Genomic DNA, 18531 nt, shown 5'->3' with positions numbered 1-18531 from the left:
CCGCTGAGTTCTCGCTAACCCTGCTTTTTCCCGTTGGCAGTAGAAGAACCGGTCCGCCGATTCGGCTTCGCCACCAGCTCCCTGATCCTTCAATAAACATTATTGTTTCTGACTCRCTCTGTCTGACTGTGTTCTTGCATGTGGGTTCGCAACCTTAAAACCGACATGACAATTTGTAGTCGGGGGATGAACAAAGATAGTGTAGTGTTTATGTTTCTGCACTGAGAGCTTTGCTGGATTCCTGAGGCACCACAGAAAACATCTGAAATCTTCCATCTCTTCTTTTAAATAGCATTTTTAATCCAGTCATAAGTAAAATGTCATTCTGTTGCGTTTTAGAGACGATTCCATCGTCTTCTTTGTCTGGCTACAGGCTGACACTTATTGGAGAGGTTGGCAGCTCTGAACCATTGACCAGAGAGACTCTGCTCCTTCTACTTTTTATCTGGAAGTTTATCTCCATGGTTTTTCACATCCCTTAGGTTTGTAAAATGAAAAAAAAAATATTAGCGTCAAGAACAGCTTGCACATTTTCGCAACATCGGAACACCTGGATCTTTTAGTGGAGGCAAGCAAAAACAATATGTAACTGTGGTTTCCATAAATTTTGCTGACTGGACCACAGTATTTATTTAACTTGCAAATGCACAATTAATGCTTCAGTGCTGTCATATGGAGGTCGTTGTTTTCTGCTTATTTAATTGTGCAAAATTTATGTTTTTTTTTATCTTTGTATTATGTTAAAATGTTTGATTTACTTTGATTTATTCATGTACGTTTGAGAAGTCCCTTAATTTCTCACAGTAACTACTCTGGGGTGCCTAAACTGATGGCCTTCCCAGATCATAAGGTCAATATACTGTATTCCCAAAGATACTCATTCGCTTGAGTGCCATCCAGGTCTTAAACCATCTAGTTTATTCTGATGACTGTCCACTCTTTACTGCTGTAACAAATTCAGCTCTTCTGGGAAGGCTTTGTACAAGGTTTTGGAGTTTGTTTGCAGGAATGTTTGACCATTCTTCCAGAGCCACATTTGAAATGTCAGACACTGATGTTGGACGAGAAGACCCAGTTTGCAGTGTTCGCTCTAATTTATCCCCAAAACTCTGTGGACTTCAGGTCAGATAAGTTCTTTACGTTCAAACCAACAGCTTGGTTGTTCTCTTTGTTGAAGTGCAAAATATATGGTAACACAAAACCTAGGTCTTTAAAAGTATATAGTAGCTTTGCGAACAGTTGCTGTTATAATAACCACTGTTATTTGCTCTAGGCACAGTTCAAGCAAATGCTGGGAAAATGTTTCCAGATAATGTTTTTAATTCCATCCTGTACAAAACGTGGATTAATTACAGCAAAGGGACCCTTTTTGTTTCCAGAACAAGTAATATCTAAAATCTTCTTTATTTCCACACTTGGTGGTTAAAACCAATCAGCACCAAGTAAAATGAATGATGCTCTGGGATTGGCTGGTTTGCAAACACTAGGCAATGGCGTCTCAAGTAGCATTGCACCTCGGTATTTCAGCCTCTCAAGCTGAATTTTTAATATTTTTTTAAATAATATTTTAGATTGCAAATTGACAGGTTTATAATTTGAAGATTTGTTCCACAGAAAAATACTCAAGTAGATTCTATTACTGTAAATTTTTAATTCTCATCCGCTTTAAAATAATAAAGCACTTTATAAGTCTGATGTCTTTTCTAAAAATAAAAATTGCTCACCCTTTTTCCCAAGAGGACTGGCTGTTTTTGCTCCTAACCAGCTGAATGGTGTCATTGAAATAAATGTGCATGTTAGTTAAATGTGTGAATTCACGCTTGCCTGCCAAGCAACTGTGCAATCCACCTTCAAAACACAGTTGGTAGATGCTGTTATGATGAATAAACACCGGCCATGATATAACAAACACAGAGGAGCAAGTCAAGTCATGTTACCTATTTAGTTACAAGGTTCTGCTTAGAAAACAGCATTTAGGGTTGGAGGTATTTTTCTTAAATATCTCCAAAGATTCTGCATATGCAGAGTAAAAGAGTCTGCGTGGCTGACTCTTTTACTCAGTCAGCCACGCAGATGCACTGACTTTTAAGTTCATCTTAAAAGTCAACAATAGCATTTATTTAGGGTTTACTCAGTGGACGGCAGCTGAAAGTTTGCCTGAATCATAAATAGGTCTTCAGTAAATATCGAACTCCCATCTGGTAATGAGGGGGCAGGGATATAAGAGTGTGTTATCACTTATTCCCAAACACATTCAGTTATAATCACTCACTGTGGACGTAAAACAAGCATGAAAAACAGGCATATCCATATAATATATCATAAAAATATTGGATTAAAGCGCTGAGGAATGTTGGAAGGATGCAAAATGCAGGCTTACAGGCTAAGACTTGGACAAAAGCTTTATTTCACTTAACAAAAACCCAAAGCAGGGAATCCAAAATCATAAATCCAACAATAAGAGGAACACAAAGACAAAATCCACTGAGTGAAGGAGTTCCAACACTGCTCATGGATTTGCGGATGGAGAAGATGACGAAAGAGTTACAGAAAGGCCAGAAAATGTATAGAGAAGAAAATGACAATGGAACATTTGTAGCCAAAAAAACAGCAGCAGATAACAATACATCAGATGAGCACTAACTCACTCACTCACATCTAAGTCATTTCCAGGTTAAAAAACCCAACAGGACAAAAAAAGTGTTTTTAATGGACTAATAGGTTTGGTATGAGAATGTCATGATAGTATAGTAGAGGGTAAAAATTATGAAAACATAGGGCTGGACGATGTGGCTTAAAAACGTATCACAATGTAAGAGTTTCATGTCAGTATTAATAAATATTGATACATTTTTGGTTTTAAATTTCTGAAATACTACATATTGGTGCTGTGACCTTTCCTCTTTTTTCCATGGTTTTCACTCCACACCATTGTTGTTTATTACGCAGTTATGCAGAATGGTGGCGAAACCTTAAACTACTGCCAGCCTTGCAGGTTGTTGCTAGGTAACCAAAGAGTGAGTTAGTTGCTATGCAACCAAAGAGTAAATGAGTTAGTTGATGCCAACTAACTCAACAAGGGTTCAGCTGGCCATGACAGACTGAGCGGCTAATGCCCTTTCTTTGCCTACATTTCCCAGAATGCTGTGCGGTTCTGGATCCGAGTTTGGTGAAATTAAACTGTGTGCATAATACAAGAGAGAGAGAGAAAAAACATCTTCCAGCAAAGAGTTGTGTCCTATTTTTTCCTATTTGTTGTATTTAGTGCAAACTAAAAGTCTTTTTGCTCTTGGGGAAGCTGGTTTGGATCTAGTAGCCTAATCACTGTGTTCTTCTCATTAATTTTTTCCTGCTCTTTTTCTTTTTTTTTTCATCCATGTTCTGTGCCGGTCTGTGCGGGGTCATGGTTTCTGAAGTGGACTCACTGGCTCTGAAACAGTAGCTGAAGAGAAAGAGGCAGCTTTGCCACATAAAACAACTTCACTGCCACTTTTTGCTCCTTTCTGAGCTAATCTGCTCCCACGGGTCTTGGCGAGGAGGAGAATAAACGCAAAGATAGAATGGAGAAATATGATGAAAAGGCAAGTTGTGACAAGCACAGAAAGGGAGAGAGATAGCTGTTGGGGAAACGAGAACAGACCCAGTTGGTGTAGGAAGGCTGAGCCGTTTGTCAGTTTTTCTCGTTGAGCGGGCTTGGAGGTGTACTCTGGCATATTGCTGTTTATTTAGGAACTGTTAGGTAATGAAATACCAAATTTCAACATATTAGCATCTTTCCCCCCATCATTTAGGCTGAGCATCTCCGTCATCCAAAGTGAAGATATTAAAATGTGGATTCTGAAAAATTCCACACACCAGGGGAAGCAGTGGATGGTGTTTTTTATGAGTCTTCCACAGCCACCACACTCCCTGGGCATCCTCTGCTGCCCATTAATCATGAGCTCTCTTGCATTGTCACCCCAGCCTCCCATCCGCCCCACCACCCACACCCCACCCTTTCACTCTCAGCCTGTCAGTTAACAAGCCTCGACACCATGACAGTGACGTGTGTGCGGCTGACTGATGCCTGCCTCAGGTCCGTATTGAAAAGGTATTGAAATGCTCCTGCAAGGAGGCCAGTAAGATTGTATTTCTCAGCTTACGATGGAATGTGGAAAAAAAAAAAAAGGAAAGAAAAAAAGGCAGCCCAGCTTGGTGATTCAATTAATCGTGCAGGGGAGAAGGCGCAGCTCTATTTTGAGACGCTTTCCGTTTGACAGCATTTACAGTGGCATGTAATCAACCCGTGTTTTTCATTTTAAGCACCTGTATGTCTCCCCTGCTCACTCCCAAAAAAGACATCACTGATCTTTTTCCTCTCTTACGTGTCGTTGTGTGTCCAGGCTCGGTGTCCCTCAGTGTGTTCCTGGTCTCCCTCGCAGTGACAGTTTGTGCGGTTTGGCTGGTGGCTCTTTGTGGCGTCTGTGGTTGGTGTCAACGGAAGCTGGTAAGTTTACGTACAAATACAAGCAAAAGCTTTAAATCTACACTGCGTTACATTACAACTTGAAGTGTTAAAAGGGGAAGATATTGAGTGCTTATTTTTTTCTTTTTAGGTTTATTTCACATTATTTCCTCATCAAAAACATTCCTGGAATGAAGCTGCAGTCTCCTAATAGTGCACAATAATAAATGGAGGTAACAGAGATACTGGATTGTGATATAAAATTGCACTATGTACCTGAAAAAGACATAATTCTGCCCCTTTAATACATCTAGATAATCAGTGAACCATTGGAAACAATAGAGAAAAATCATGCACATGTTCTGAACAAAGACATTAGTTGGAAGGGAAAAAAGGCGCAATAACCTTGTTGGATAAAAGTGCACACATAATACCTGTTGATGCACATTTTGATTGAATTGTAGTATTCAGTATTTTTAATTTGCCGTCTTTCAGCACTGAAGGCTAAAATGTGTGTGGTCCATTTTTTACATTACACAAACCTTGATGTTTGTGAACGTTAAGCATCAAAGCTACAATGTGAATCTTCCTGGATGACAGAGATTCTGCATTCATCATTCATAAACAAAAGGTTTTCCATCAGTCAAGTTACTAATTGGTGCACTTCCTGCCTTCATAATAATTATTGTTGAAATATAGATGATTTAGGCTAAGATTAACTTAACATAAAAACTGAAAGTTCTCATTTTCAGTAGTATCTTTTGTATCTATTAGTAATTATTACACCATTAGGTTGTCAGTATTCCTACATTTGTGATGTTTTTCTATTTGTGCAGCTGTGTGAGCTTAATTTTATCAGCCCAATTCACATTTATTTACACTTGAGCAGATTAATCCGGTGGCTGCAAACGTAAGCTTTCTCCTGCCTGGATTCATACCGTCTGTTTAAATGCCTTTGACAGAGGGCTCCAATGTAATGAGCTTATTTCTAAAAGGCATCACAAAAAGGTGTGAAATGCTGGTTCTAATTTCAAAAGGGGTTCAAATGTTTGCGATGCAATATCTTTCAAAAGGTGTTACAGTCAAGTAATTATTATTAGTTGAAGGGGTAACTTTTTCTCCTGGAATATTTTTGAAACATGAGCACATAAGTCATTTGAAGTGTAAAAAGTGTTCCTGTTGTCTGTTTAGGATCTGATACACTTTAGGTTTTGATTTGAATGTTCACATGCATGTGAAGGTTACAGCTAACAAAGAGATGCAGATGTAGTGTGATGACAAAATGTATGGAGGACAGATCCTGCCACAGTTGGCAAGAAAAAACAAATAAAAACATGGCTTGATAAATTCACTAATATGGCAAATATTGCATCCAAAAAATAAGAATTTTCTCAACTTACTTGACTATGCAGTGTTAATTTATCATCAATTTCAGCAGGATCTCCCCTCCGTAGATCTGCTGACCTTCAGAAAACTGGCTAATTTATTGCAAAATAGTTATTCTGGAAAGAGTTGAAAAAAAGACAGGGGAGGAAGAGAAAAGAGATAGAGGCACCAAGAAGGATTAATCATGCAACGCAAAAGAGGAAACAAATTACATAAATGCAAACAATTTAGAAATCTGAGATGCCAGCTGAGTAAAGAGAGGGGTCATGTGACAAATGTAACTTTTTAAGAATTTTATTCTATCGAAGTTGTTTTGGGCATATGTAGTTTTTATATTTTCATAGTTGATTTCTTCAGGTACAAAAGGAGCCGACTGTCACTGAACTTTTTTTTTCTCAACTTAATGCTAAATAAGATTTACTTTGGAAACCAGTGATTAAAAGTAATTTCCTATATTTTTTTTTCATATTTTACTACAAGAAAATGAACATATTGAATATCCATTAGCAAGGGATTAAATAAACATACTTCAGTTTAATAAGAAACCGAATCATATGCAATTGGAAGAGGTATAAAATCTTATGAAATTAATGCAGAATTGAATTTCACTGTATAAATGTATAAACCAACATGTGCTTGGATTTTTTTGGGAGGTTTAGCAAACCAGAATGCTCTGTAAGAACTAGCAGCGCCTTAACTTTGTCAGTGCAACGTCAGAGCCAAATCTCATTGGTGCACCTCTATAGTTTATAGTAGCTGAGTACTTTAAAAACTGACTTACATGAGTAAACAACAGCGCAGGCACAGTATGTGTGTAAAATTGTCTCTCTGAGCCCAGATGAAGCAGACTGACCTCTGACAGAGGGCGTGTCATTGGAATTATGTGGTATGAAATGTAATTGATTAAACAGGAGCCACCATTCATCACACAGACAGACCAATAAGCCTGAATGCCACTTCGTCTTAAAGGATTCTTTTCAGATTTTTATGCCTAGTACTACAACCAACAAAAACCTGCTTCAAGTTTAATATCACCTCAATCTCTTTTTTGGCTCAGTGTTGCTCTGCCAAGTCGCTCTAATAACAGAATTCGACAGTACAGCAGGTTCTACACACACTATGCCTCGCTATATACGGCCATCGGCAGTGCTACAATCACCAAGAAGGTGACTGTGCCTGGATTACCTGCTGATGTCATTACAACACATAGCAGGTAAATGATCCTTGCTGAAATGGGACGCAGGTTCAGGACAAGCTCTGTGTTGTTTCAGCATCACATTATATTTGATATTCCACCTTAAAATAAATGGAGCAGTGAATTTCTTCTAGTTTCCTGTGGTGAATAGAGGTAGTTCTGCTGCCAGTGTCATGGGAAGTCTCTGAGGTCCTCCTCTGAGTGCCGCTGCAGATGAATCTTATTTTTATCCTCTGACGGTGCTGCGAAGCAGTCCCGCTGCAGCTGCAAGTTGAGATTAAGTGACAATTTTTCTGACCTCACAACACGGTGATGGCCGCCGTCGACCACACAGAACGAGTCTCTTCCCTCTCTCATGAGGCGGCATTTAAAGCAGCCTTTTTGTTTTAATATCGGTGAATCTAGTTACCTTCTGGGTTTGTGTTTGTGTGTGTGTATGTGTAGCGGACGAGGTGGGAGGAATTGAGATGTCAATTAAAGCGCTTTGTATTCTTTGGACCACTTACTTTGGAGAAAAAAATGTCAGCAGCCCACTGGTGTGAAACCACTTTAAACGCAGCTGTTTAATGTACAAAATAATTAAGTGTGACCGAGATGAATAGAGCTCATTTCTCTGATGGGAAACGTGTTATTGATGACATGCTGCCGTTTGAGGAAGCACAAATAATGTTAATCTGGTTAAAAACAGCTTTTTCACATATGTAAATGTTAGTTTTCTACAAAACATTTTGCCTTTTGACAAGCCATAAGCTAAAACTTGCTTGTGGCAAAGTGCAAGTGGGAGATTTTAAGGCTTCCTTTCAAAAGTCTTTCTTCTTGTCACTGTTCCATAATGTTTGGCGTGCACAACTGACACTTGTCTATGGATGGGCTTCTCTGATTAATGCTCCTCCTTCTCCTTATCTGGCTTATCAGGTTAGATTGGCCACTGGCTTGTCTTGGTGGGTTTGCTAACAAAACTTTCATCTAATGGTGAAATAAAATAGAAATAATATGTTTAAGGGACAAGTTGTAACGGTGGATGACACTGATACATTGCAGCAGACATTAGCCTCTATGGGATCCTGCACAAATAACTGCGTATGTATGATGATGATGATCTTTAGCAAATCTCAGTTGTTCACATCACAACCGTTTTAAACCTTAGAATAGACTATTCACATGCAGACTAGTAATTTACTAACTAGGTGTATAGAAATGCTTTGTTTGTAGGTTTATGTTCCCTCAGTTCATACCAGCATTACATAAACATGCTTCCTTTCAGCTAAACTCTTTTATTATAAAAAGCCATCTGTATTCCATTTCCCATAAGGTCGCGCTCCCTGCACGCTTCCTTAGCTCGTGTCCAAGGCATCCGTTTTGGATATTTCCGAGTGTACTCTTAGACAGCGTCAGCTTTTATAAGAACAAGCGGCTCGCCTGGAGCCTCACGTGTCATTTGCGAGTGGACCCGTTCCAGTTTCTGGTATGATTCATAGGTTAATAGACAAGATGTTTTTGGGCAAGTGTTGCTTTTGGTATTTTAGCTTTGGCAAACTGGTGCAATGAGTTTTGTTTCAACGGTCCTCACATGAAGTCATCCTGCTTAAAAAAAATAAAAATAAAGCTCCTCTTTTAAGTAGAACACAAAGAATACTTTACTTTGTTGTGGCTTAAAGATTCATAAGGTGTGGTGAATTTTGAACAAGCGCATAGTTGGTGTTGTTTAATGCCTGATTTAATCCCAGTGGAGACAACAGCAAAGAAAACAACAAATACTAATACATTAATCTCTGATAATGTGATTATTGGGCTCCTGTGTGGTGGAGCTGATGGGTGTCAGCGGGGCCCTGTGCTGCCGGTAGTGGGAGAGATTTTCAGATTTCAGAAGCGGTGCAGCTCTAACATCTGTTTGAGCAGCAGTGGCCGCTTGGCATTCAGAAACCCCCCACCTGCTCCTGTGTACCTTGTTGCTGTTTGATCCGTGACATAGTTGTGAGTGGGGTTAAGATTGAACCAGACCACACTCACAGCGCTCACTCAGGGTTTCCCTTTAGCATTCTGCCAGCTGTTATCGTGTGAGAGAGAAGTATCGTAATTATATCAATCACGAATCAAAGACATTTAAAGGTAGCTGTGAAACGACTCCTGGAGGATTTAATACAAGATTAAGTGTAAAATACAACAGCAGGATTCGGGTATATAAAAAGGATTTTGACTGGTGCTAAATATAAATCACTTGATTTCACGGCCATTTTAATAGTTGACTCCTTTTTAATTGTGGAGGGTTTCTGGTAACATTGAGTGAGCGTGTCTACTCTTGTTGCCTGTTAATTCATGGCAAACAAACACAGCTGGGTGTTGGAAGGCGAGTGCGCTGCTGGGCGAGACAGAAAGAGAGCCATGCTTTTAACTCTGCCTCCTCTCATGTTGGGACTCTTTCGCAAAACTCTCAGCATCACCGCAGGCGGTCCAAGACCACATCTCCTCTTACTCATCTGCAGCTCTGCAGCAGTAACTAAACTTGCTGCTTCCTCCAAACAAAGCATTTGCTGACTTCCCGTCCCTTTTGTCAAGTCAAAACGTCCTCATCAGTGCCTAAGTGTTGTAAGGTTCCTTCTGTATTGCAAGGTTCCTTCTGTATTGCGCCATCCTGCTGCTCCCACTTTGTTTTGAGAGTCACGAAAGAGGTGTGTGCAGTGTGGAAAATGGGAAAGTCTTCTGTATGCAGCATCACCCAAACAATGTTGTTGTCTCAGGTAGCATAAAACTGCATCAATGTTATGCCAGTTTTCCGAACATTTTGAAGCAGAAAACCGGTGTATGCACCAATTTGTTTTAATTGCCAGCCTTCAGACTACAACACCAGTGCTACCTTCAGTAAACGTCAGAGCTGCCAAAATGTGTGATGTTTGTGGTGATTTAGCTTTGCAAAAGACTTATTGATGGTGAATGCTCCACAGTATCTTCCCCTAAGCCATTATGAAATTGCTTTTCCTTAAAAAAAAAAAAATTAATAAAAAAAGCAACATCCCTTGGAGATTTTGGTCCAAATTAACTTTAGAACATCAAGCCATTGCTGAAAATTTGTCAGCTGCATATCTTGATAGAAATCTTCTGTTCCACAACATCTTGAAGGGTTTTGACATCTGGTGACTGTGGAGACCCTCAGAGTACCATGAGTGCATCGTCATGTTCAGGAAGCCAGTTGAGCTGGTTAGAGGTTTGTGACATGGCGTGTTATCTTGGTGGAAGTAACCGTCAGAGTTTGCTGTCCTTTCCTGTGGTGATTAAGATCAGCAGCAGTAATCTGGTAGGCTGTGGCATTTAAACTGTTAATTTGGTACTTGGGGACCCAAAGTGTGGTGAGAAAATATCCACCATAGCTTTTCATCACTGTTACCAGTCTGATACCGTTCAGACTGGATTCGTGATTTGATGTTGTTTACACCAAATTCTGATCCCAACATCTAAACGTCACAGCTGGAGTAAAAACCAGGCAACAGAAAGATAACTGTGCATAGATCATCAATTTCTGGACAAACGTATGCCGTTTGGTACCAACAGTAACGCATCAAGTGCAAAATCTCTATCAATTTATTTTTTGTTCATCAAGAGGATGATGCTTATTTTATTCATATTAAACTGTTACAATATATAGAATAAACATATGGAGATTATTATTATTATTATTATTATTATTATTATTATTATTATTATTATTATTATTATTATTATTATTATTATTATTATTATTATTTATTTCCGTCATGACAAATATTACAGTTAGAAAGTTTTGTCAGTTAAACTTAATTTTTTTTTTCTTTTTTAAATTTCCAAAATCTATTTGTAGAATTGAGACAAAGCACTTATCCAGAGAAACGTGCTAAATTCATAATATAAGCACAACTCGTATAAGAAATCGTAGCATAATTTAAAACAGCCAGTTCAGAACCTGATTAAATATTTATTTTAATTTATTCATTAAACTAATTTGTTTTTTAAAAACTAATTATTTAATTCTTTCAAAACAAATGCTTTACTCTGGGAATTTGCTAGAACTGAATGCGACTAAATGATCTGAGCCTCGCTTAATTAACTGGAACACCCCCAGCAGAATATAAGTCATGATATGTCTGATTGCCAGAAAGCATTTTGGGGATTATTTCATTATTTGATCCATTGTTTTGCTGTGAAATTTATTATGAAGTGCTGACTCACAGCAACACCTCGCCGAAGCCTTCAGTCTGAAAACAAAAAGCCAGCTGGTGAATTTTATCGTCTGCTATTGGTTTTCTATAACCTGGATCTGGAGGTATTGACTTGATTTTCTCCTTTGTTTTCCGTCTTATTTTGTAATAACTGCTCAGCTTTGTCACATCAGCCTTTATAGATTTCTGCTGCCTTACTCTATTTAAGGAGAAGAAAGCGACTTTTAGCTGTCCGATCTTGTGAATGAGCCTGAAGGACGCTGTACAGAAGTTCTTTATTTTTGGTTTTTTGGATGCTGTGTGTTCTCCGTGAGACTGCTGCGTCGCACTGCAGAACGGATGACTTCTTCCTCGTTTTAAACCCCTACCCACTTGGGACTGTCTGTCACTCACTGTTTCACTCAGTTCTCATTTGCACCTGTCTCTCTCTCCTCTACTACCTCCCCTGCCATTGTTTCACAAGCTGCTCTGCGCCGTCATTGTTTTTCACTCCTTGTGGTCAGGCCTCCTTTTTGTTTTTCAATTTGATTTCCATTTTCAGCTTTCGCTCGTCTTTCTTGGCGCGGGACCTCTGCTCATCTCCCACCTTCCAGAAAATTTTACAATTGCAATGAATGAAACATTAGTTTTGTTTGATAGTTTGTCCTCGCTGCAAAGAAAAGCACATCCAAAATAACTGCGATGCAAAAGAATTTGCAGTAGATTGACCAAAATTTTTTGGAAAAGTCCATCTCTTTTCCTTGCAAGTTATATCTTATATAGTTTTCAGACACATTTTGAGCTCCTGTGGGAACACACACACATAGATTGGCGCACATTTTTTGTGTGTGTATTATAAGCAGTTCATTTGAAATTCAGCGTGTCATTCTCTGGCCCTCTCTGTTCCGAAGCGTTTTAACTGGTTATTCCGTCATTGTTTATTCATTTGTTGACCTTTCCAGTTTAGATTAGAACTGAACACACAAGACTTGAGCGGCTTAGTGTCCGGGTATGTATTAGATATGATCCTGTTTGCTACTCTGGCCTTTATCTTTCTTTCTCAGCAGAGCTTTTGTAAACTCTGACTTCGCAACAAAACCAAAATCCACGTAAGTCTGGGATTTGGTTGCAGTTTTTGGGTGAGCTTGATTCTCGGAAACATAAACTCCAAATGCGCCGCTTGGCAAGAAAAAAAAAATGTATGCAGTTTTTGGGAATGAAAAGCATTTGATGATAAATATTAAAAATGTTGTAAAAAAAATGAAAAAATGCAAGAATGTAAAATTATAAACTATATATATAGATAAATTGCCTGTTACTCTCTTTAGAGGTCAGTGATTATTATGCACATTTGCAGAGTAATTTATGTCAGTGAACTTATTGCTTATCAATAAGGTCAACAAACTTCTTTTAGGCTTTGTTTAAGCTATCCAGACTTTAGTTTGTATAACCTAACTCTGCTCTAAAGTATTCCACACCTTTATGCCAGCTCTTTTATGTTCCCTGGTCTTCCTTGCTGCATGCCAACTAATGTGCTTCAACAACTTTCTGGGACCTTCAGAGAACAGCCACGTTTGTGCTACGATTAAATTCCTCCCTGATGGACTCTACAGGTGGAAAGATTTATGCAAGTAATTGGTTTCACTGGATTTATTCAAGAGTATCAGAGTAAAGAGGGCTAGATATTAGTAAAAACATTTGATCCCCTCATGTCATGTGACGTGACAAGGTGAGATGAAAATATGTCTATTTTTAGCTATTTTTTTGCGCTATAGTTGTATGACCCAAGTATGCTGCTTTATGCTACACCAAGATGTCTAAGGCTGTAAGCTCAATTAACTCCCAGTAAACCAGCTGAGCTTTGGGATCGCACCTTTAGTCAACATAGAGTCGAACTTAAGGGATGGAGGAGCGTGCCGTCTTCTTTGTGTGTGTCAGAGCATCACTTTTAGTGTTACGTTCATGTTTTTTTTTTGTGTGTGGAAGAGCAGCTTTGGACTGATTCCCAACCCGTTCCACTCGTATAAAAGTGTCAGTAGAGATTACCTGCAGCAGGACACGTGCGAGGCGCCTTTAACAGTAATGAGCTTTTCCAGAAGAAAGCGCACAGCAGAACCTACTTTTTGAGCCCTTTAAATTGCCATTATTTCCATGGTTACTGCAGGTCATGCTCCAGCTGTTTGAAATCAGGTTTGTGCGGGACTTTTAGGAATGCCACTCTCCAGGACCCGCCGGATTACCTCAAAGAGGCAATTGCCATGTAAATTTCGGGGTGGTGCGAATGATAATCATAGTCAGAAATGACTCTTCACAGCAGATTTGATTTGACTTTGATTAGTGTAATCAGAGTATCATGAGGAGTGACGGCACAGTGTTCCTGAGATAATGGGAGAGGCATTTACACTTGAAATTAGCACAGCAAAAACACAGAGCTTCAAAGGAGAAATCCAGGCTAACCTTTTTGTGTCTTTGTTTTCCTCGTCAACCCATCCCTTCTCCGTTTGGCTCCAGGGAAAGAGGAACAAGCCGGGAGTGGAAACAGCCGACACTCCAGACTCTGCACGTGGGCGAGGGGAGAAGAAAGCCATCAAGTAAGTGTCTGGTAACTGGTTGGGGTGGAACAGTCTGGTGATAATGAGCTCGATTTGGTTCGGCTTTCAGTCCGCCCCAATGAACATCCACGCAAACGACGCAGAAAAATGAGCATTAATTGTTTTGTTTTTGTTGTTATGTGACAATTTCCACAAGGATAGTGTTATGGGGAGCAGCGTAATGCCAGGACAGCGATTCAATCAGTTCAGATTTAATCTGCATTATTTCACATTTGAAGATCTTTGTTGTGGATGAAATCCTTTGACAGCTCAAGAGGCTGCAGGTTCAAGGCAAAAGACTTTTTGTGAAATGCTTGAAGTCTGATTGTTTTGGGGGTGATGCTAATCTCACATTTCTTACAGGAATGAAACTGAGATAAAGGCATTTTATCGTCTTGGTAAATGAAGCCGGATAGGTCATGTTTCTGTTCCTGTGTGTGCTGCTGTATTTCCAAGTAATAACCTGCTCATTCTCTTCTTTAGCCTGGTTTTGCCTCAGCTACTTTCAGTGTGTGTTTTATTTATTTCTGTATGTATAGTTTTTAAGCACTGAAATGGGCTTCAGCTTGTAAATGCATTCTGACTTGGTTTGTTGGATCTCTTAAGTTTTGTGTTTTTGTTTTATTTTTTTCTGACTGGCTCCAGCAGCGTTGGTTTGCTCTGTTGGTCATTTCAGCTTCCAACTCCTTCCTCCTTTCTGCTCTGTCCCTGTGCTACGACTCTGACCGCTGCTGTGTGACTTGTACTTTATTAGCGATTCTGCTCACTGCACTCTCTGACTATGTGTGTAATTTCTCTGCACTGTGTTTCTTGCTTTCTTGCTTTCTTTCTCACTTCTCTTAACACCAAGGTTGGGGTGCAGACTTCACTTCTGCGTCGAGATTTTTCTATTGTTATGATGTGTCTTTTGAGTCTTTTTCTTGCAAATATGTCTGTGCAGTTGGCCACCCCGAATAACCGCCAATGTGTTTTTAAATACACCTTCTACGACGACTTGTCTGCTTCAGGTAGAGAAACAGACTTTAAATCTGGGCCTGCTGTGTTTCCGTCGATGCGAGAACAACCTTCGTCCTCCAGCCAAGCCCCCAGGACGGCCTGTGATGTGAATGCTCGGTTGGTGCCAGGTCTGTCCGTAGTTGTGTTGCTCTGACTTGTCTCTCTCTTTGGCCGCAGTGATCTAGACAGAGACTTTTGGAATAACAATGACAGCAGCACAGTGCAGCAGAGGTGGAGCTCCTATCCGCCCAAGGAGTTTGTACTAAACATTTCTCCCTATGCCCCATATGGAGATCCTCGCCTCACGCTCAAGTGAGTCTTGATCCAAGTTTGGTAAGAGACTTCCCTCTGGGCAGGGCTGTAATGAGGCAGGGGCAGCACTGCTCTTTCTTTTCCTCCTTTCCCTTTTTCTTTCGCCATCTTCCCCTTCCCACATATTCCCTTCACCTGCTTTGCTGTCATCGCCATTAGCAAACTCACCCAAATTATGATTGGATGTGGATAATTTCCATACATTAAAGACCAAATCTTCTCACGGATGACGAGGATATTTACTGAAACACTCATTTTGTAAATGCAATAAAAATGTGCATATTTGTTGACCTGCTTTTGTTATATAACGTCATTTCCATCATCTGTAGTAACAACAACAACAACGATGATGATGATGATAATAACCCGACCACTGTTGACACACTGAAGGGCACAAATGATTGCTAATGATGGCTCTGGTTGGGAAATCTGAGCACAGCAAATGCCACTTATGCACATTACAGCATCCTGTTAAAGGCATCTGACTATTAGTGCATCAACAAAATAGCACAGTCATAAAGCCCCCCAGCATGTTTCTGCTGCTTCTCCTCATATTGCGCCTCGCAAAAGTATGTACACCCCTTCATATTTCACACATATTTCATCCACAAACTGTGAAGAAGCAACACAAAGTAAAGCATGATTGTGAATCTGAAAGAAAATGATAAATTGTTTTAAAATATTGTCGGAAGGAAAAAAGAATATGCCTTTTTTCCTGATGTCTGTAAATACATTTTAGTGCAGTCGGTTGTCATCTAATTAGCCGGTTGCTTGTTTTTCTCCTTTTACTGTGAAGACCTCAGAGGTGAACGAGGCCAGACAAGTCAAAGAGCCAAGAGTCCCATGGTAGCTGTGGAAGAGCTGAGGAGATTCACAACTTAAATGGAATAGAGGGCAACGTTTCAGAAGGACAATGATCTTGAACATACAGCCACAGCTACAATGTGGTAGTTTAGAGTAAAGCATACTCATGTGTTTGAATGGACTAGTCAAAGTCCAGACCTTCATGAATGTGTGGTAAGGATTTACAAAACGGATGTTCGCAGATGCCATTCATCTATTCTGGCTGAGCTTCATCTGTTTGGAAAGAAGAATGAGCATAAAATTAAATTTCTAGATGTGCTACACCGATGAAGGCAAAAATAGTGCCTTTAACAAATGCTGTTTAAATGCAAGTGCATTTCAACAACATATTTCTGATGTACAATAAATCTTCTGCCACTTTGCGTCTTCGTTTTATTTTGTGTTGGTCTTAACCATAAAATCAAAGTAAAACACATTTCAGTTTTCCAGCATTAAACGACAAAAGGAGTGTGAATACTTTTGCAAGGCTACGTATGATATCACCTTTAAGTGATGCGCAGACGCCCCCTCACTCTCTACAGCCCTGCTGCTCCACACTAACTCCTGACCTATAACCTCGCCCCTCTCTGCCCATGGTGTGACCATGGAGACGGACAACCCTCATTTTCCTCCTCTCCAAAAACACTTTTAACCAACCTTTTTCGATTACGTTTGAAATCTGCCTGTCCTCTGCCTGTTATATCTGTTGTGGTTGCTTTTGTTGTGGAGGGTTGACCGTTGCCACCAGGTTGCAGTGTGGTGACAGTTCTCACCTGTACTTAACATCCATTTGTGGCTTACTCTCTTATTCTCCCCCCCCCCCCCCCCATCAATGTAATATCAACAGTGTGTGCTGCACTAACATTTAATCACTTGAAGTGCATCTGCTCTCTGTCATTTTCGGGAGACAATATAACACTGTTTTCTTTCTCCTTCTTGCTATAAAAGTCTCACTTGATTTCCAGTGAAATTCCAGCAAGGTCACCTCTGGGCCCTGAGAGGACGTTTAGATTCTGGGAATTGATCTGATAAAACTCCTAATAATTGGTCGTCTTAACCAGATTGCCCAGAAAAACAAAAGGCTGCACTCAGATCTTTGCATTTCAGTATTTAAGAAAGCGTTCAAGTCCCTCATTTGCTTCCTATAAACATCTGAGTCGTTAGGTCCTGCCTTCATGTGTGAAAAGTGGTGAGTTTTCTCTACTACACGGTTAGCGGAAATAATCTGCTAAATCACTGGTGTGTGGGCCTGAAAAGTAGCGACGTTCAGTCAAAGTGAGACTATGTAATGATAAGTTTCTCACAGGGAGAGACGAAGTCGACCTCTTGACTCCCACCAATAATACGTCGCTAAAGCCAACAGACAGCTGGGAAATCATTTCCTTTCTGAGACTCCCTCGAGATGAGCAGCTTTCCGTCATCGTAATGACACCGGGCCTCATTTAGTCAGTCTCCCTGTAAAAAAAGGATTTAGTGGATTTAATGATAATTTTTTAACATTTTCAACAGCCATAACATTCTCTTTGCAAAGGGTTATGGCTATTGAAATATTAACGTCATAATTTAATAAAGCCTGCTCAGGTAAGGAAATGGTATTTATACTGGCTTCCACTTTTATTGGCAAACCTGGTGGAGCATTGTAAAAAAATAACTATTATATTAAACGTTTATTGAAATGGCAGACAATAAAAATCAGCAAATCCAGAGTTTAAGTACTTATAGTCAGACCGTCTAAAAATTGCACAAACACACACACACACACACACACACACACGCACACTCAGAAATCATCATTTTGGTGCTGTATCCATACATCTTGGTTTTTACTGCTGTTCAATTTGCCCCTTTTGCAAGTTAGTCCCTTTGATTCTTAATGTCCCTCTGTTACTCACTGCTTCCATTTGTACCTATTTCATAGCCATGTATTCTAATATTGCTATTTTATTTTTTATTTATTTAAACATTTTTGATGCCAAATTTGATAAAAAGTCTCAAATCTCTATTGACTGTCTTTATATATGGCAGATTATGATCAATAATGTAAGCATAACAACGTCAGCCGGTATAAATTATTTATCTGAGTCTTATTACAGCAGACTGTGAGAGGGAAATTACTTCAAATCAAGTAATGTCCTATCAGGCATGAGATGTGTGACTGGTGGCTACCGCAGAACACAATGGATGATGCCATTTTCTTCTTAAAAAAAGATGAGAATAATACAAACAAAGTGTAAAGGTATGAAATGACGAATCACCAAGGTGACCAGCTACCTCTGGATTCATTTTTAGTTAATTTTATTTTAAAAAATGGCATGTGTAAATGTGTTTATTCCCCAGTTGTCAAAGGTAAAACGTTTTCTGGCATTAGAGCAAACATAAATTTCTTATCCTTTCTTTTCTAGTGTGTAGCATGTTTTTAGAGTCTCTGGGCGACTCCAAGATGTCTTCTGACTTTCAGTCAGAAGAAACATGTTGGTAAAATTAAAAACTTATTTCAAACCTAAACCTGCCAGTATATGAACAGTGTTGTGTTTAACTCTACTAATAATGTAGATTACACAATGCAGCTATTAGCTTCAAACCTGGATAGTTTTT

General features: G+C 39.5%; 1 protein-coding gene across 3 annotated transcripts in view; it reads left to right on the top strand.

The window, feature by feature from the left end:
- The window catches only part of syt7a (synaptotagmin VIIa), a 102807-nt gene that overhangs the window by 47218 nt on the left and 37058 nt on the right, over positions 1-18531 (top strand). For 2 of the 3 annotated variants that reach the window (XM_008412119.2, XM_017305210.1), the window contains exons 2-3: positions 4383-4486; positions 13706-13785. In XM_008412119.2, coding sequence (XP_008410341.2) covers positions 4383-4486; positions 13706-13785 — 184 coding nt within the window. Of the gene's footprint in view, positions 1-4382; positions 4487-13705; positions 13786-14958; positions 15094-18531 lie in introns of all 3 variants that reach the window. The other variant, XM_017305209.1, reaches the window with a different exon arrangement.

The sequence above is a fragment of the Poecilia reticulata genome, linkage group LG6, assembly GCF_000633615.1.
Source record: "Poecilia reticulata strain Guanapo linkage group LG6, Guppy_female_1.0+MT, whole genome shotgun sequence".
Classification (NCBI taxonomy): domain Eukaryota; kingdom Metazoa; phylum Chordata; class Actinopteri; order Cyprinodontiformes; family Poeciliidae; genus Poecilia; species Poecilia reticulata.
This window is presented reverse-complemented; position numbering and strand designations above follow the sequence as displayed.